Here is a 20,440-nt window from a genome sequence, read left to right as displayed (position 1 = left end):
CTCCTCTCCCTCTCCTCCTCTCCCTCTCCCCTCCCCCCCCTCCCCTCCCCTCTCCTCCCCCCCCCCCCCCTCTCTCTCCTCTCTCTCTCTTTCATGGAGACAGGGTTCTCTCCATGTAACTCTGCAGGCCTGGAACTCACAGAGATCTACCTGCTTCTGCCCTGAGTGCTGGACTGTAAGGCTTGCACCAGGATGCCTGGTTACATTGTATCTTCTTTTCCTTGGTTTTGTTTTTTGAGGTAGGATTTCTCTGTGTGGCCATAGGGGTCCTGGAACTGGCTCTGTAGACTAAAGGTGTGGGCCCCCACCACCCAGTTACATTGTATTTTCTTAATATGAGCTCAAAGATAATGTTCAATCCTTAACTAAAAATCCTATGGAATAGTGTCACCTACATTCAAAGTAAGTTTTAGCTCCTCCATTACATTTCTCTGGAAGCACCATTTGCAGAAATGGCCAGAGATGTTTCCTCCAGGTAATTATAAATCCAGTCAAGATGAAAATGAAGATTAAACCATCACATGCCCCAATTCCAAAAGGCACGTTGACCGAGGAAGTGATGTAATAATCTAAGTGAGGAGCTTGCTCTCTTTGCCTATTTTTTTTTTATAAAAGCTATAACTATTTCCTATCACTTCATCTGAAGCAACATGGAAGGTGGTCCTGAATGATATAAGAGCAGGCTGAGCAAGCCATGGAAAGCAAGTAAACTGATGAATGCCCTATTCATCAGTTCCTGCCTTGACATCCCTGGATAATAGACTATACTCTACAACAGGAAATAAACCCTCTCCTCCCCAGGTTGCTTCTGGTCATGGTGCTTTATCACAGAAATAGAAAACTAATGTATTTTTAAAGTTAGAGCTTTAAATTTATCTATTACTTATATTTCTACATTCCCGGTTTCTTTCTATCTCAAGAGAATCTCACCAGAACATCCTTAAATCTGAATGGGTAATGTTAGCAGATTAGACAAAATACAGAATAAGAATCCCATCTTTTTTTTTCCCCTGGAAATGTAATGGCCACATAAGCTACAGTTCAATTTTCTTTGAGAACTTTTCTATGTGTTTATATGCTTGTACACATGCATAAATATGCACGCTGAGACCAGAGATCTACTTGCCTCTGCCTCCTGAGTGGTGGGATTAAAGGCATGTGCCACCACCAACTGGCTCAGCCATCTACTATTTAATTCTTGAAGATTTCAGACATGAAGTAGTCTTTATCTTTATTCTATAATTCTCCTGGAGGTGGAGAGATGGCTCAGAGGTTAAGAGCACCAACTGTTCTTCCAGAGGTCCTGAGTTCAATTCCCAGCAACCACATGGTGGCTCATAAACATTTATAATGAGATCTGGTGTCCTTTTCTGACCTGCAAGCCTATATTCAGGCAGAACACTGCATACATTATAAATAAATCTAAAAGAAAAATTTCTTACCCTTTAAATGATGTATGTCTGCCATCTGATATGATATGTTGTTTTGTAGCTTAACCTAAAAAAGAAATTGTTTTCATTTTAATAATATATAGTTTTTTTCTCCTTTTCTTTTTTTTTTTTTTTTCTTTTTGGTTTTTCGAGACAGGGTTTCTCTGTATAGTACTGGCTGTCCTGGAACTCACTCTGTAGACCAGGCTGGCCTCGAACTCAGAAATCCGCCTGTCTCTGCCTCCCAAGTGCTAGGATTAAAGGCGTGCGCCACCACTGCCCGGCTTTTTTCTCCTTTTCTTAACACAATGTCCTATGTAGCTCAAACTATTCTTGAACTCCCTACATTATTTTTGTTGTAGCTGTTTGTTTGGTTTGTGTTTTTCTTTTTGAGACAAGGTCTTTTTATATAGCCCCAGTGAGTCTGGAACTGCTATGTAGAGCAGGCTGGCCATAGATATCTGCCTGTCTTCTGCTTCCAGTGCTGGAACTAAAGGCATCTGCCACCACCACACGGCTCTCCTCTGTAAAGTTAAGGATGATCTTGAACCCCTAACTTTCATGCCTCCATCTCTAGTGCTTACATGTATACACCATTTCACCCACCAACAATATGTCATTTCATTCATATTTACTCATATTCACTTTGAATTTGATCATAAATATAAACAAAAACTCTATACCCCACCTCCACTTCAAAAAGAATTAAGAGGTAAATTTTGATGCTGTAATGTTTATTTTTAAATTGCACGGGAATGTTTACCTGATATACAGTATAACAATTTTCAATGTTTCAAGTTTGAATTGAACATCATTTATTGACTTCTTTACCCCAAATCTTACAGAAGATTTCTTATTAACTCAATATTAGAATAAGACTAACTGGGGCTGGTGAGATGGCTCAGTGGTTAAGAGCACTGACTGCACTTCCAGAGGTCACGATTTCAAATCCCAGCAACCACATGGTGGCTAACAACCATCTGCAATGAGATCTGATGCCCTCTTGTGGGGTGTCTGAAGACAGCTACAGTGTACTTACATAAAAAAAAAAAAAAAAAGAATAAGACTATTTGAAACATTTACTATCAAATCAAAAGTGATTCCTGCTTATCAGGCTTTTCCAGGGCAACACAGTATCTCTGTGTTCAGGTATGTACTCAAGATTCAAAGCCACAGTCACTGCCCTTTAGAAGTCAGTACACATGAATGTATAAGTGTACAAAACCTGACTGAAGCTAAGGTCCTTCCAAATCAAGCAGGGTCTATCACTCAAAGTAAAAGTAAAAACACGTACTTGAACATAAAATTTGTTGTTTTAAAATCTTTCATTTTTTCCCCTTTATACTCTTATTTTTCATGAAAATGTTCTTGCTGTAGATAAGCTTTGCCTAATTGTAAAACATAAGTAAAATATCACTACAAATGGGTATCCTTGCCAAAAAGTAGGTCCGATTCACAATGATCCAAAGCAACCATATAAGAGGCAAATGATAAATACCAACTCAATTTCTAAATAATATTTTTTTAAAAAAAAAATGTAATACTGTTTATTTAACTTCAAAAACATTTCAGCATTCTAAACATACAAAAAATAACAGAATGTTGCAAATTGCGTTTAGGTACAGAGGGTTCTTGAACTTCCATTGATGCAGTAGTTCTTTGCTTTGCTGACAATGATGAGTTCTACAGTTTCTTTAAAAAGTTTAAAATCTACTGCACTTAACTAAGGAAAAAAACTCCAAACACTTCTCATGCCAGCTGACCCCTCCCCCTTTCCACAACTAAGAATGTCAGCAGAATGCTATGCCACTATATACAAAAACAAGACAACCTGGAGCTAAACGGATGCCCACCGCAGTATCAACAGGTCCAGCCTCACAGTGCACGCCCTGAGCTATGGCCCCCTCCAAAAGGCATCTTCCCCTCACAGCCTCCATGCCAAACAAGGAGCATCAAGAATCTGTCTGGGTTGTTTTGTTCTCTTTACAAACTATAGATATGTACAGTTGAAAACTCAGGGTTTCTAGCCAATAACCATATAGTTAACACTACCTTGCGAGTTGAGAACAAAATGCCAGAAACATCTTCAAATGCCTTGTCACACCAACAGCAAAGTGCACTGAGTGAGGAGGACTCAAGAGTGCCTTTTCATTTTAAAAATGTTTGGAGCTATGTACAACTTTGATACAGTTTCAGGGCGCTCTGGACACCCACGGCCACTTCATGTAAACCACTGACACTTTGAGAAACTACAATATGATCGTGATCAAATTTTGTAATTAAACCTAACAAGGGCAATAGACACGACTCAAATAAGAGATGTGTCGATCACAGCGCTCTCCTACTCTAAGGTATTCACAAAGAGACAGAGTTTTTATTCATCTTCCTCCTCTTCCTCCTCTTCTTCCTCCTCTTCCTCCTCCTCCTCTTCTTCTTCCACCTTTTTCCGGGCAACTTTAGCAGGACCCTTGGCGCCATCAAACTTTCCTTTAGACTTATAGTCAGCAACATCCTTCTCATACTTCTCCTTCAGCTTTGCTGCCTTGGTAATGTAAGGCTGCTTTTCACTATCACTTAAGTTATTCCACATCTCACCCAGCTTTTTTGCCACATCTCCGATGGAAATGCCAGAGTTTGTGGATTTGATTTTGGGGCGGAATTCCGAGCAGAATAAGAAAAATCCAGACGGAGGTCTTTTAGGGGCATTTGGGTCCTTTTTCTTCTTGCCTCCTTTAGCTGGTCCATAATCTTTCATCTCCCGATCATAGTGTACTTTATCCGCCTTTGCCATTTCATCAAACTTTGATTTTTCTTTGCTAGACATTGTCTTCCACCTCTCAGAGCACTTCTTGGAAAACTCTGCAAAATTGACTGGAACCTCTGGGTTTTTCTTCTTATGTTCTTCCCTGCATGTCTGCACGAAGAAGGCATAAGCAGACATCTTGCCCTTTGGTTTCTTGGGGTCACCTTTAGCCATCCTGACTGTATTGTTCGCTAGTCTGGGCAGCGCAGGGCACGACGCGCGGCTCAGCGCTCCCCAGCCTCGCGCTAGCTGCCTCCACGAGAGCCGCCCTCTAAATAATATTTTTAAATTTCTGATTTGAAGTATAGAATATTACATAGATATCTCATGTAAATCTCACATAATTTCTCCCAGTATGTATAACTATGAGTACAACTTCAAAATTAGGGCAATAACATAACAACTATGTATAGCTCGATATCATTTAATCATATGTGTTGGTCTATGACACTCAATAATAGTCAATACACAGAAGGTATTCCATCACCACAAAGACTTCTTTTGTTTTCTAATATTAGTGGTGTCTGTATGTGTTTCTGTGTGTCTCTGTGTGTCTGTGTGTGTCTGTGTGTGTACACATAAAGTACACAGAGGTCAGAGGACAACTGCAGGAAAAGAATTTTCCAGGAGATCAAGCTCAGGTCCATCAGGCTTACTGTCATCCTACCAGATCTTCCACTGTCTTTTACAGTCAAGCAGCATTTCCTTTCTCCTATCATCTAGTGACAACATACTAGCAGGAATATGAAACAAGAGAGAAACCTAAGAACAGTGTCAAGGAATCAGCAGGCAAAGTAGTACCTAGAGAGTATAACTCCTATGATAATTCAGAGGTTTTATTGAAAGGATTCTGTCTGAAATAGGAATTTAAGACTGCGTAAAACTTGAAGCAAGTAGTAAAGAGCGCTTCAGAAAGAGAAAATAACCAAGAAAATGTATAGAGTCAAGAAGACCTGAGGTATGTAAGAACACTCCAAAGTACTATCTAGTGATACAGAAGAAAGAATAGTAGGAAAAGGAGCTAGGGCAGAAAAGGCAAGGAAGGTCCTTTCAAATCAAGCAGGGACTATTCTTTACTCTGAATCCCGATGGCTTAATTATTTTTTTAAAAAAAAAAGATTTATTTGCTTTATGTATGGGAGTACACTGTGGCCGTCTTCAGACACACCAGAAGAGTGCATTGGATCCCATTACAGTTGGTTGTAAGCCACTATGTGGTTGCTGGGAATTGAACTCAGGACTTCTGGAAAAGAAACCAGTGTGCTTAACTGCTGAGCCATTTCTCTAGCCCCCGATGGCTTAATTATTAAGGTGAAAGTTCATCCATAAACAAAGAGTAGGAAAGCAGAATTGTTCCAAGAGTAGAAGTCTGGCAGTCTCACTGAAGTCCTGGTGGCTTTAAAGAAGGAAGTTTAAATAAATGATGCATAATTATAAAAAGGAATGAAACACTACTAGTACATAGCATAACACAGGTACACTTTGAGAACACCACACAGGGAAGTGAGAGAAGACATTCACAAAAAGGCAAAACAATTCCAATCCCACCCATATGAAATGCACAGAAAAGGCCAGTCCATAAGAAAGATAACAGCTAGCATCTGGGGAGGGAAGTAACAAGAAGTCTCTAAGGATAAACCCTTTTGAGAGTCCATGTTCTACATTTGAACAGTATCTCTAGCCATAAGAGTGACTTCTTAATGTACACAGGATTTCTTTTTGAGCAATGAAAATATTATAGAATTAGACAATGACAACAGCTATATGACACTATAAATTTACTTTAAAAAAAACCAATGAACTATATACTTTAGAAAGGTTAATTTTATATCAATTACGCTTACATTTTTTTTTACATCTCCATTTTATAATGCAAGAAGGAAAGGACCATAAGAATGCTGAGTGTACTCTGGATAGCACACAGGCAAATACAAACAGAACAATGAACAAACACTGTGAGCTCAAGGACCTCATTAGTCAAAAGAGACACTGAAGAAAACAGGCAATTATAGTATGGTAAGACAAATGATATCATGACTTTTATAGACTTATAGGAAAACACAGTAGAAACAGTACACAAATCCAGCCTCAGGAGAAAACAGGAGGCTTCTGGAAATGACAATAATGTCTGACATGACTCCTATAGAAAGAGTAACTCTTGCCCATGTGGAAGTAGGGGAGGTAAGGAGGAAAGAAGACATTTAAGGATACACCAAAACTTAGAAGAATCATTCAACATTCTAGGATCTACAATCAGTCCCAAAGAGCTGGAAAATAATAAATTAAGGGAAATAGTACGATATATCTCTTTAAAAATATTCAAGGACTATAGCACAAGGGTCTTATCAAAGATGATAGGTATTTCCATGGAATCTTTAAAAAACTTTTAAGCAAGATCATGATATTTAATTTACAATTTTGAAGTAAATTTGGCTGCAGTATGTTGGGCAGACCAGAGAGGACAAGATTAGACAAAGTGAAATCAGATTATTTTATAGGTGAGAAAAAAAAATCTCTCTCAACTAGGCCTGTTTGTATAGGGACAATAAGCTGAGGACTACTGGTTACACTTTATTAGTTGGGGGAAATTTCCAAGGAATATTTTATAATAAATATTCCATAAAACTCAACTTCCAATGTCTCTAAACAGTTTTGTGGGAAATGAACCTGTGTCTATGCTTGTGCAATAGCTGTGGCCATAGCGACAGAAATTATATGCCCTCCAAAGCCTCAAGAACTTGCTGTCTGGCTTTTTATAAAAAATGTCCAGTTACTCCTAAACTGTCAGAATAAGAATAGAAAGGCAGTTCTTTGTGATAGCTACATGGTTAAAGGTGCTTGCCACCAAGTCTGATCTCTAGAACCCACAAGGTAGGAGAGAAATGGCTCCTGAGGTTGTCTTCTGACCTCCACATAAGTATAGTGGCATGAAGAAGCTCCCCACCCCCAATAAATAAATGTAAATGAAATACACGTAAATGGTGGGGGCTGGGAGAGGGAAAACAGGCACATAGACAATCCAGCCCAGGAAGAGTCAGTCTGCAGTGTAGTAAGATAGGAGAAGCTAACTGAAAACTCACTGAAGCCAGAGTTAGAGGCAGTCATCAGCAACCCAACCTAGGTACTGGGAACTGAGCTCAGGGCCTATGGAAGAGAACAAGGTACACTTAACCACTGAGCCCTCTGCTCAACCCTTAATTTTGGTTCTTACTACTACTGATTAATTAGATATTAATTAGTAATTAATTTGGATTCACCACATTTCCACATTCACTGTTAAATAGGCAATGCTCTAGAAAGTTCTAAAAATTATTAGCTTTACTTCTAAATATCTTCTAGACAGGATACAGCCCAAAACCTCAAAAGTATTACTTAACCGCTTATCTCACAAAGGGATTCTCATTCTCCAGGTTCTGTGTGGCCTCTCTCCTTCCTTATTTACTACCTTTGCAGTGATCTTCTTGTTTTTTTCTGGCACTGAGAATTAAATCCAGGGCCACAGTCAGGGAAGTGTTTTACCACTAAGCTATAGCTATATCCCTGGTTCTACTTTCAGGGCTTTTACTTAAAATAGGTAAGATATTATTACTTAAAAGTATGTAAGAAAGATAATGTATATATTCTCTTTCAAGTTTCTTTGCAGGTGAGTGGTGTTGAAGGGTGGCCAGACAGGTAACAGTCACAAACACAGCCCATCTCTTGCCCAGTCACATCTATAATCAGACACTGTGGTAGTTTGAATAATAATGACCCATATATTTGAATGTGTAGTCACTAGGGAGTAGAACTGCTTGAAAGAATTAAAGGATTAGAAGGATTAGGAGGTGTAGCTCTATGGAGGAAGTGTGTCACTGGGGGTGGGCTTTGAGGTTTCAAAAGTCCAGGCCAAGGCCAGAGTTTCTCTTTCTACCTACAGATTATGATGTAGCTCTCTGCTACTGCTACAGCACCTGCCTGCAAGCTTCCATGCTTCTCCACATTATAATGAGCTAAACCTCTGAAATTATAAGCAAGTCCCAGTTAGATGTTTTGTAACAGTTGCCTTAGTCATGATGTCTCTTCCTAGTAACAGAATAGTGACTAAGAGAGTCACCAATCCAGATTTCAAAAATCTGACATGGTGGCTGGGAATACTGGCCTTCAGTTATATACTCCTAGCTACTGGACAGACAACAGAGAGACTGTTTAAGCCCAGGAGTTCAAGGTCAATGTGGAAAATATAGTAATACACTATGAAGAAAGAAAGAAAGAAAGAGAGAGAGAGAGAGAGAGAGAGAGAGAGGGAGGGAGGGAGGGAGGGAGGGAGGGAGGGAGGGAGGGAAGGAGGGAGGGAGGGAGGGAGGGATACCTTTGCAGTCAAGAGCACTGGCTGCTTTTCCAAAGGACCTTTTTCAGTTCCTAACACCCACATGGCATCTCACAACTGTCTGTAGCTCCTAGTTACAGAAGATCTGATGGCCTCTTCTGGCATCCAAGGACAATAGGCACTTACCTGGTACACATACATACATTCAGTCAAAACTCATACACATAAAGAGCAAGCCAAGCTATAGCACAATAATGCATATTAAATGCATGTTTTCACACCAGATTCTGTGATAAATTCTCTTGTATATGCTCATTTAATGCTTACAACTACCCTACAAAACAGGCATAACGATAGTCTCCATCTCACAGATGTTCCCTAAGTCATAGGCACATATTTTGGATACTCTTCCAAGCAATCCAAAGACGTGCCAGTGACTGCTGCCCGTGTATTAAATCTGAGAGATTAATCTTGACTTCTCACATCTTACATTGCACATATACTTGCAATATCTGATCTGTCTCTGTTGAAATAGTAGTAGACATCATTCCTTGTTACATTGGGAGTGGAGTGTATAAGTCAAAGTCTTGCTGTGTAGCTCTGGGTGGTCTAGAACTCACCACCAAGCTGGACATGAACTTAACAGCAATCTTCTTGCCCCTGCTTCCTGAGTGCTTGGTTTAAAAGCATGCCACATGCTTGTCTTGTTACATACTCCTAAAAATAATTTTATTATAGTATTTATTTGCATGTTTATGTCCATCTGTGATAGTCAGAGGAAAACTTGCAGAGGTTGGTTCTTTCCTTCACCATGTGGGTTCTGGAGATTGAACTCACGTCATCAGGCTTGACATCAAGTGCATTTACCTGCTGGACCATCTCATTGGCCCTATTAGTTACATAGTTTAAATAAGCAAAGTCTTTGGTCATGGTTGGCTATGATGAACCACAATTTTTTCACTTACTCATTAACTGTATTTTAAAATTGTAATGTATTGTAGTACACATTCATTATTCATTCAATCAATGATTTATAAAGTACTTTCTGAGTGCACTATATTCTAGGACTGGAGATACAAAGTACTTGGTTGGTCCATTAAATCACTGAAATCATTCATTTCATTAGCCAGTCACAAGGAAATACTGGGCACGCAGTAGGTGAATGATACTGCAAAGATGAGAGATATAGAAATACACAAGAAACAGAGGGAGTTTTGATTAACCGATACAAATTCTGGAGTCATGGGTATGCATGACTTGGGTCATGCATAATCTAAGTTTTGTGAGCAAATATGGCCACTTAGGAAAAGAATAAAACAAGGAGGATTCAAACTAAAAGTTATGAGCAGTACCAAACAGTGGTAAACAGAGGGGAAGCTGGCAAAGGAGAGTATGAAACAGGAACACGTGGAGTCATGAGAGTCAAGAGCATAGAGAACTGGAGAAAAGATGCTGAGACGAAGGAAATAGGAAAAGAAAATGCAGGCATGAGAAAAAACAATTCTCTTCAAGAATAGCTGACTGCAAAGGGGGAATTCAAGTATTTTTCAAATGCCAGGGAACAAATTTAGAGAAAGACTCATTAAAGGTCTCTGAGAAGGTAGAGGAATTAGGTCCAAAGAACAAGTAGAAAGATTGACAGACAGAAAGAACTACCTTCCTTTAACTAAAGAGTAAAGCAGCGCAGATGTCAAAATGCCTGCGGATTTGGTAGAATAAGTTTTACCATACATTTCTGAGATAGGGTCTTTCTGTGTAGCCCTGGCTGTCCTGAAAATTCACTCTGTAGACCAGGCTGGCCTCGAACTCAGAGATGTGCCTGCCTCTGCCTCCCAAGTGCTGGGATTTAAGGCATTCGACACTACCTCCTGGCCTTACCATATAATTCTCAAAACAATCTTGAGAAAGGAGAAAAGGAATTTAAATTGGGGAAAAGGTAAGAAAAGAGAATGAGTTAGTTGGAATGGGAGATATGAAAAGTATCTTAAAGCGCATTCTGCCCAGAAAAATTGACTTGAAGTGTGACTGTTCATCAGTATGGTTATATGACTTTCTCACACTATGCTTGAAATAAGAACGTGAAACAGTACAGCCAAGTGTAGTGTTACACATGAATAATTTCAGCATTTCAGAGGCAGAGGCAGATGAGCAGGGGCTAGAGCAGGGAGAAGGAGAGCAGAGGGGAAGAGGACAGGAGAGCAGGAAGCAGGAGAGGAGAGGGAAGGGAAGCAGAGGGCAGGGGGCAGAGGGGCAGAGAGGAAGGGAGGCAGAGGGGCAGGGGTCTGGGGGACAGGGGTGAGAGGACCTTTGACTGTTTTGTCTTTTATATTTTCATACAATTTTCCCTAATTTTGTGTGTGTACAAAATTGTGGGGCCATGAAAGGATGGCTTGGGTTTTGGTAGAAGCATTGGCTGGAAATAACCCGGAGACCCAACAGGCGTCCATGCCTGGGAGGGACGGGCATCTATTTCACCATGCTCCCAGAATCCAGGCTCCTGACATGTGGCAAAGATCTCCACTGACCCACGATTCAGTCAGGTAGGGAAATGCAGCCCCTCCCAAAGAGGTTTGCGTCACCTAGCACAGGTAGAGGGTGTGATTACAGGCCTCAGCCTCAAGAGATTTCCATATTAATGAGATACCTAAAGGCCAGAGGGCACAGCCAATTACATATTCTTTTCCAAGACCCTCCTCCCGCCCTATTTAAGTCAGGTCCGCCCTGACCTAAAGGGGGGTGCATGCAGATTCAACTACCATCCGTCATGAAAATAAAGCCTAAAAAACCCATGGACTTCCATGTGTCTTTTAGGGGCCCGCTGTGGGGAAACCGTGGAGAAGACCTCAACTACTGAACGTGTCTCATCTCCCGTGGAGAGCTTCTCTGTGTTCCGCTGCTGAGGCCCACCTCTTCAAGCAAGATAGCCAAGCAGCGGAGTAACACAAGAATCCCTTCCCTTTTCCCCCTCGTTTCTCTAGCCGTGCAGGCCGGTTCCGCCCAAACACCCACAATTTCAGTTCGTCCGTGGTCCCCCAAGTGGCACCTGGGAGCCCCGAATAGAGACCACTGGCCTCCGGGTCTACTCAAGAGTCCCTGCGCGCCCCCCCCCCCAGCCCCCCGCAGAACTTCAGACTGAGTTCTCTCCCAGCCAGGGGCGCCCCAGCGGCTTCTCACAGCCCACTGCCTCAGGGAACCAACTCAGTCAAGATTCCCGCGCTGCTCTCCTCTCTTCGGAGCCATGGGAACTGAACCATTCCAGGATGAAACCCTTGAATGAAACCTTGATTATAGTGTGTGGTCTTTGTAATGTGTTAATGAATTTGGTTTGCAAGTATTTTACTGATAATTTTTGTTTTTATGTTCATCATGGAAATTGGTCTAATGTTTTCTATGTCCTTACCTGATTTTAGTATCAGGGTAATATTAGACCCACAGAATGGATGTGTTAGAATTCTTCTCCTTTTTGATTTTATGATAGAAGCACTGGTGTGAGCTTCTTTAAAAGTCTAATAATTAGTATTCAGCAGTTATCTGTCCATCCTGGGCTTTTCTTTGTTGGAACTCTGCTTATGATAGGCCTATTCACATGGGTTATATCTTCTGGATTTAAGTAGGTCATATATGTCTAGGAATTTATAACCATATCTTCATTTTTCAGTTCTCTTTAAATGTAAAATTTCAAGGTGTCTTTAATAATCTTGTAGATTCTGTAATGTTGTATGTAATATCCCCCCTTTTAGTTCTTCACTCTATTGATTTTTTAATTCACTCTATTTTTTTTAATTGTTAAGACTTGCTTTACGGCCTAAAAGATAGGTAATCTGTAGCTAACCTATCTACGGATGATAGTGAGGCACTACAGTTATCTGTTATTTTTATCAGGACTTATACATACTTTTGTGTCTATTAGTTTTATTTTATAATGTTGAGAGTCCAATGTTTGGCACATAAATATTAATATTTACAATCTTCTTTTAACAATTAATTAATTAACTTTAGGTGTAGAGGCATGCAGGCCACTCCACATCTGTGCAGGTCAGAGGACAACTTGTAGAAGTTAGTTTTCTCTATCTGTAATATGAGTCCCAAGGATCAAACTCAGATTATCAGACTTCTAGCAAGCACCTTTAGCTGCTAGACCATCTTGCCTTTCTAATTATTCTACCTTGATGAACTGTTCTGTTCTTGTGTATGGTCTTCTTCACCCTTTCTGGCGAATTCCGGCTTGAAGTCTATTTTATCAGCAGTACAGCTACACCAGGTTGTTTTCAATGTGCATTTGCTGGGGATATTAAATTCACTTTCAGGCACTAATATTTTAATAGTACCCCTTCTTCCAATCAATGAACAGGAGATATCTTTCCATTTATTTTTGTATTCTTCAATTTCCTTCATCGTGTTTTTAATTTTCAGTGTAGGAGATTCTCATCCCTTTGTAAAATCCCAAGTGTTTTATTTGTTTTGTTGTTAATGAGAATGGAATTGCTAATGATATGCTCTAACAACCCACTGCCTGTGAACGGCAGCATAACTGATTTTTGTGTCCTGGTTCTGTAACCTGAAGCTTTACCAGATTTGCTGGCTCTATTTTTTGTTTGGTTGGTTTGGGAGGTTTTTAGGGGGTATGGGGGGGTGGTATTCCCTGTTCTTTGTTTTGAGACAGGTTCTTACTGCATACCTCTGGCTGGCCTGGAACTCATTAAACACACCAGGCTAGTCTCAAGCTTACAAACATCCATTTGCCTCTGCCTCCCAAGTGCTGGGATTAAAGGCGTATGCAGCCACACTCAAGCAATTTTCAACTCTTTTTTAATAGCTCCGAGTTAATTATACCACAGAGAAGTACATTTTGGATTATTTTCTAATTACTTCAAAACTTCACTCTAAATACATAGCTAATGATTTTCCTGTGGCTTATCTCCTACAAGAGGATCACCTATGAGCTGGAAATGGCAGTGCAAACTTTAATCCCAGCACTCAGGAGGCAGAGGAATCTCTGAGTTTGAGGCCAGCCTGTTTTACAGAGTGAGTTCCAAGACAGCAGAGTTACACAGAGAGACCCTGTCTCAACAAAACAAAACAGAGTATTTATTAACTATGGGGTCAGTGAGGTGGCTAAGTGGGTAAGGGCACTTGTCCTTCAGCCTGACAACCTGAATTTGATCCCAGAAAACAACATAGTAGAACAAGTAGTTCTCTAACTTCTACATGTACCCTACCATATCTTAAGTTCAGGTTTCTACTGCTGTGAAGAAACACCATGACCAGGGCAACTCTTATAAAGGACAACATTTAATTTGGGGTTGGGGTGGCTTATAGTTTCAGAGGTTTAATCCATTATCATCATGGTGGGAAGCATGGCAGCATGCAGACAGACATGGTGCTGGAGGAGCCAAGAGTTCTATATCTTGATCCCCAGGCAGCAGAAGACTTCTTGCTACACTGGGCATAGCTTGGACATATATGAGACATCAGAGCCCACTTCCACAAACAACTCACTTCCTCCTACAAGGCTACACCTCCTAATAGTGCTACTACTCCCTATGGGCCAAACATTCAAACACATGAGCCTATGGGGGCCATTTTTATTCAAACCATCACACTATGAGACTATAAAACTGGTAAAATTTCCCCCCCCAGAAGGAGATATAAACAATGCCTACCCCTTCTCCAAAGGAGATATAAACAATGCCTACCCCTTCTCCAAAGGAGATATAAACAATGCCTACCCCTTCTCCAAAGGAGATATAAACAATGCCTACCCCTTCTCCAAAGGTCCCAACAACAGGCAGAGGCATGACTACATCAAAGTTCACTCTAAGGAGCCAACGAGTTTATTGGGCTTCTTTACCGAATATAGATAAGGAGTTACTTACAGGGACAGGAGTGAATGTTGGTGCTCCTCCTCCAAGAGACCACAGCAAACAAGATGTACAGCTGTATAGATGGAGCCCTTTTCCTTAGTCTACAGTAGCCTATATATACTCTAGTGCTCCCCACCCCGCTTTTATGTGGTTCTGAGATTAAACTTGCAAGGCAAGTACTTTACTGAATATCAGAAAAATATCTCAACAGGAAAATTCTTTTTCCCCCTTTTCTTTCTTTCTTGTTTATTTGTTTTTCAGAACAGTTTCTCTGTGTAGCCCTGACTGTCCTAGAACTTACTCTGTAGACCAGACTGGCCTCAAACTCAGACAGATCATCTGCCTCTGCTTCCCAAATATGGGGATTAAAGGTGTGTACCACCACCACCTGGCTAAACACTATTTCTAAATGCTTCCACTTCCTGGGATTACAGGTATGTGCCACCATGCCCAGCTGTTATCTTTTCAAAATAAAAACTGTACATTACCCCCCTTATCTTTGAGGATAAACTAAAACCCCTTAGTATGACATTTAAGACTGTTAAGTGTCTGGCCCTAAGAGGCCAAAGCAAGCCAACATGTACACAATCAACTGATTTCTACATAGATGCCAAGACAGTTAATGGAAAATGAAGAAACCTGTGTATAGTTTTTCCACAGTGACAACAGAGCTGTTATAAACTTAAGGAGTAGGACTTATGTGAGTTAGTTTCAGTATGACTAGCTTCAGTGCTTATGGGCTTAGCTGAGAGCAAAATATTTTAACATAGGAGCTTGGTATCTTATAGTAGGAAGCAAAGAACAGTACATAAGTGGACCAGGGCCAAGATTTATCGTCTAAAGGCCTCCAATGGCTCAGTTCTTCCTCCTTCAAATACTAAATCTATTAAAGATGAAACCATTATTTAGGCTAGAGTCCTTATAAGCTCTCTGGATACAACTAGAGACATGCTTTAATAATCCCCTAGGTCACCCCAAACTGACAAGATTAGCCATGACAAGTTTCTTCAACATGATGGGACAGGTGAATAAAGCACATGCAAAGCAAATCTATATCCTGTGATGTGAGAAATTAACTCACACAGACCAAGAAAAGTAGACCTAAGTTTTAGAACAGGAAAAAATGAATCATTGATTCATTGCTTAGAATGGATCTGTATAAGTTATTTTTATCTTCTGGCTTTAATTTTGGTTGACAAGCATTTATATGCTTCCTTTCAAGAACTCTCCATTGAGACTACTAGCCTACAATATATACATACATATATGTAAGTAAAAATAAAAATATGTGAGTATAGTGTGATATTTAGAAAGCATAACAAGAAAAAGTTATTAAAAAAATGGTGTATGCATGCATATCCTTACTAGAACTCAGCACTGGATGTCTTCCTAATCACTCTCCATATTATTATTTATTTTATTTTATTTTATTTTATTTTATTTTATTTTATTTTATTTTATTTTATTTTATTTTTTGGTTTTTCGAGACAGGGTTTCTCTGTGTAGCCCTGGCTGTCCTGGAACTCACTCTGTAGACCAGGCTAGCCTCGAACTCTTGAACTCAGAAATCCGCCTGCCTCTGCCTCCCAAGTGCTGGGATTAAAGGCGTGCGCCACCACTGCCCAGCTCTCCATATTATTTTTGAGACAGAGTTTGCCATTGAATCTTGCTAATTTAGTTAAGAGTAGCTGGTTAGCAAGCCCCAGAGATCTCTGTCTCGGCTTCTCCAGTGCTGGGATTACTGGAGTGTACTGTTGCACCTACTTTGGTGACTGAACCATCTCCCTAGACAACCTTCCCCCCTCCCCCCTCCCCCCCTCGTGAGGGCAGTCAGTGTGGATGCATAGGTTAGAGGTCAACCTTGGGCTGTCATTACTCAAGAGTCATCCACCTTGCTTTTTGGGATAGCATTGTTCACTGGGATTTGCAATTTACCGAGTAGGTTGGGTAGGCTGGCTGGCTGGCTGGCTAGCTGGCCAGTCCCAAGGATATATTTTTGTTTTCTCAGTGCTGAGATTACAAGGTTATAAAACCACACCAATCTTCTCAGTTGGGTTCTAGGGATTGCACCTAGGTCCTAAGGCCTTGTGGGAATGTACTCTACTGACTGAACTATTACTCCAGATATTTTGTCCACCTTTCAACAGATAATTGTGTGTTTACCTTTTATTAATTTAGTTCTTTCTAATAAGAGTTTTAAAATTTTGCTGTACTTGACTTATGCCTTTTGGGTGAGTTACTTTTGGTGTTGTTTTGCTTTGGTTTTAGGTTTTTTGTTGTTGTTGTTGTTTGGTTTGATTTTTTTTTTTTTTTTGAGGCCTCATAGGCTGGCCTCAAACTCAAGCTTAGTATGCTTCAGATTCTTGAGTAAGCTGGAATTATAAGCCTTTGTTACCCATGGTTGTCCATGGGTTGTATTAGCTTTAGTCTGCTGCTGTAATCCAACACTGACCAAAACCTACTTGAGAAGAAAGGGTTTATTTGGCTTACATTTCTTATTCATAATCCATCACTGAGGGAAATGAGGGCAGGACCTTAGGCAGACAGCGAAAACAGAACCCGTGGAGAAATGCTGCTTACAGGTTCACACTCTGGCTGGCTTGTTCATGCTTAGCTATTTTTATTTTAATATTTACTTATTTTTATTTTCTGTGTATGAACATTTGCCCTGGAATTAGAGTAACAGATGGTTCAGAGCCAGCGTGCTGAGAATTGAACCTGGGTCCTTTGAGAGAGCAGTAAGCACTTTTTTTTTTTTTTTTAAATACAGTTTAGTACTACCTCCAAGGAACAGTGTCATACATAGTGGGCTAGGCCCTTGTACATCAATTAAGAATCAAGGTATCTTCCTTCATCTGATAGAGGACTAATATCCAATATATACAAAGAACTCAAGAAATTAGACTCTAGACAACCAAATTACCCTATTAAAAAATGGGGTATAGAGCTTAACAAAGAATTTTCAACGGAAGAAACTCGAATGGCCGAGAAGCACCTAAAGAAATGTTCAGCATCCTTAGTCGTCAGGGAAATGCAAATCAAAACAACCACCATCTCATACCAGTCAGAATGGCTAAGATTAAAAACTCAGGTGATAGTAGATGCTGGCGAGGGTGTGGAGAAAGAGGAACACTCCTCCATTGTTGGTGGGACTGCAAGATGCTGCAACCACTTTGGAAATCAGTCTGGCGGTTCCTCAGAAAATTGGTCATAGCATTACCTGAGGATCCAGCTATACCACTCCTAGGCATATACGCAGAAGATGCTCGAACATATAACAAGGACATATGCTCAACTATGTTCATAGCAGCCTTGTTTATAATAGCCAGGAGCTGGAAAGAACCCAGATGTCCTTCAGCTGAGGAATGGATTCAAAAAATGTGGTATATTTACACAGTGGAGTATTACTCAGCTATTAAAAACAATGAATTTGAGAGGTTCCTAGGTAAATGGATGGAACTAGAAATTATCATCCTGAGTGAGGTAAGCCAATCACAAAAGAACACACATGGTATTCACTCACTGATTATTGGATATTAGCCCAGAACCTTGAAATGCCCAAGATGCAACTCACAGGCCACATGAAGCCCATAAAGAAGGAAGACCAAGTGGGGGTGATTCGGTCCTTCTTAGAAGGAGCAACAAAAAACTCAAGGGAGCAAATATGGAGACAAAGTGAGGGACAGAAACTGAAGGAGGGGCCGTCTCAAGACCACTCCACCTGAGTATCTATCCCATGTGCAATCACCAAAGGTAGAGGCTGATGTGGAAGTCAGGAAGTGCATGCTGATAAGAGCCTGATATGGATATCTCCTCAGAGGTCTTCAAGAGTCTGACATACTCAGAGGCAGATGCTCACAACTAGCCATTGAACTGATCTTGGGGTTCTTAATAGAGGAGTTAGAGTGAAGACTGAAGGAGAGCTGAAAGGATTTGCGGCACCATGAGGAGAGCAACAATACCAACCAACCAGAGCTCCCAGGGTCTAAACCACCAGCCTGGGAGCACTTAGGGAGGGATCCAGCGCTTCAGTTGAATATGTAAAGAGTGGAGGGCCCTGCTGGGCATAGGTGGAAGAAGAGAACCTTGACTGCATGAAGGCTGGATGCCCCAGGGGGTGGGAATTTTGAGGGTGGGGAAGTGGGGGGTAGATAGAGGTTACATCCACAGAGAAGAAGGAGGAGGGGTGAGGGGATTGGGGGTTCCTGGGTGGGTGGGGGATGGGGTAAGGGGACAACATAGGAAATGTAAATAAAACATCCAATAAAAAAGAAAAAAGAAAAAAGAATCAAGGTATCTTACAGACATGCCTCTAGACCAGTTGGATGCAGGCAGTTCCTCTAATGACCCTTCTCTCAGATCACTCTACGCTGTGTCAAGTTGACAATTAAGGCTAACCAGGACATTGGGTCTTAATTTATTTCTGCTTTTAAAGTGATCTTTTACTTTATTTAAATTTGTCATTTTTACTTGTCAAGATGAATATTAGCTCAATAAATTCAAGTATTTTTTTTCCTAAAGGAAGTATGTATGGTCATAAATACTCTCAAATTATTGTTTTAAATGTATTCTACAATTTTTTGATATGAGAATTTTAATTACTAAGTTTTACATGTATTCAGACCTCCATCCTGATTTATTCTGTGCTATATGAATTACCAAATAGCACTGTATTCCATTTCTAAATATCTGACCTTGTATGTAGGTTATCCTAATACAGTGATTCTCAACCTTCCTAATGCTGTGACCCTTTAATACAGTTCCTCTTGTTGTAGTGACCCCCAACCATAAGGTAATTTTTGTTGCTACTTCATAACTTTAATTTTGCTACCATTATGAATCATGATAATAATATCTGTGTTTTCCAATGGTCTTAGGTGACCCTTGTGAAAGGGTCATTCAATCTCCGAAGGGGTCACAACCCACAGGTTGAAATCCAATGGTCTAATACATGCATCAATTTTGATAAATCTATGCTAATGAAACCTACTTTCTAGATACTGTGATCAAGATACCACATGCTGTTTAAATCTTAAGAGCCTTAATAATTTTAAAATCCTTTTGTCTATTAATTGTTAGGATGAGAATTACTGTAAGTGGAATTTTTTTATTTTTTAGATTATGCTTTGTGTAATTTGAGGCCATAATCTGTAAGATTTTAAATTATGTTTTTCTTCTGAGTTAGTGAGTCTGGATTCCTATCTTAATAAATAATATCAATTTTCTTTTGGTTAAAAAAAAGCAGAGACAACTAAAGAACAAATAGATAAAACTGAACCTTGTCAACATTCAAAACTTCAAAGAACACTAGTGACAGCCTGAAAACATAACCTACAAAGTAGACGAACAATTCTGACTGATCTTGACACCTAGAATACATAAAGAATGACAGTTCAGTAACAACAACAGCAAGTATAAAAATGAACAAAGGAAGCCTTTCTAGCTACCATGCTTTGCCTCCATGAAAGCCTAGTCTCCGTGAACCATGAGCTGAAGCAAAGCCTTTCTTCCCTGAAGGAGAAGGACACAGAGAATAAGGACAACAATGACAAGGTAGGAAGGGCCTGAAGAGATGGCTCAGTGGTTAAGAGAATTGGCTATTTTTCCAAAGGAGTCAATTATCAGCACCTAGACCTGGGTTCCATTATCAGCACCTACATGGTGGCTTTTGAATTCCATCTGTAAGGGACCTAACAGCCTCTTCTGATTTCTAAAGACTCAGCACATATGTGGTGCACAGACATACAAGAAAACAAAATAGTAATACTTACTTTTTTCTCCCAAGTCAGGGCTTCTCTGTATAGTGTAACAGGGTCCCAGATTTTAGTAGACTCTGAGACCCTACCACAACTGACTCCATGATGGAAGTACCATTCAAGTTGTAAAACTTAGCACATAGACAGCACTACCTAAATACAGGTCTAATCCATCAAAGTACAGAGTCATGAGAAAGTCTCTAAATGTATTAGCCTTGCTTTTGCTTTCTGCTTCTAGCTAACTGTTCTTGCGAACCCAGGACGTGGCTTTTGTACTTAAA

At 40.2% G+C, this 20,440-nt stretch overlaps 1 protein-coding gene and 1 pseudogene across 1 annotated transcript in view; both read right to left on the bottom strand.

Annotated features, from left to right (window-relative positions):
• Casc4 (cancer susceptibility 4) overlaps positions 1-20,440 on the bottom strand; it is a 65,577-nt gene that overhangs the window by 36,063 nt on the left and 9,074 nt on the right. Inside the window, exon 2 of the mRNA XM_028767108.1 lies at positions 1,443-1,497. Coding sequence (XP_028622941.1) covers positions 1,443-1,497 — 55 coding nt within the window. The remainder of the gene's footprint in view (positions 1-1,442; positions 1,498-20,440) is intronic.
• Positions 3,501-4,441, bottom strand: LOC114620939 (annotated as a pseudogene).

This window comes from Grammomys surdaster, unplaced genomic scaffold (genome assembly GCF_004785775.1).
Source record: "Grammomys surdaster isolate TR1022 unplaced genomic scaffold, NIH_TR_1.0 170, whole genome shotgun sequence".
Classification (NCBI taxonomy): Eukaryota; Metazoa; Chordata; class Mammalia; order Rodentia; family Muridae; genus Grammomys; species Grammomys surdaster.
Note: the sequence above shows the minus strand (reverse complement) of the source record. Positions and strands in the feature narration are given on the sequence as shown.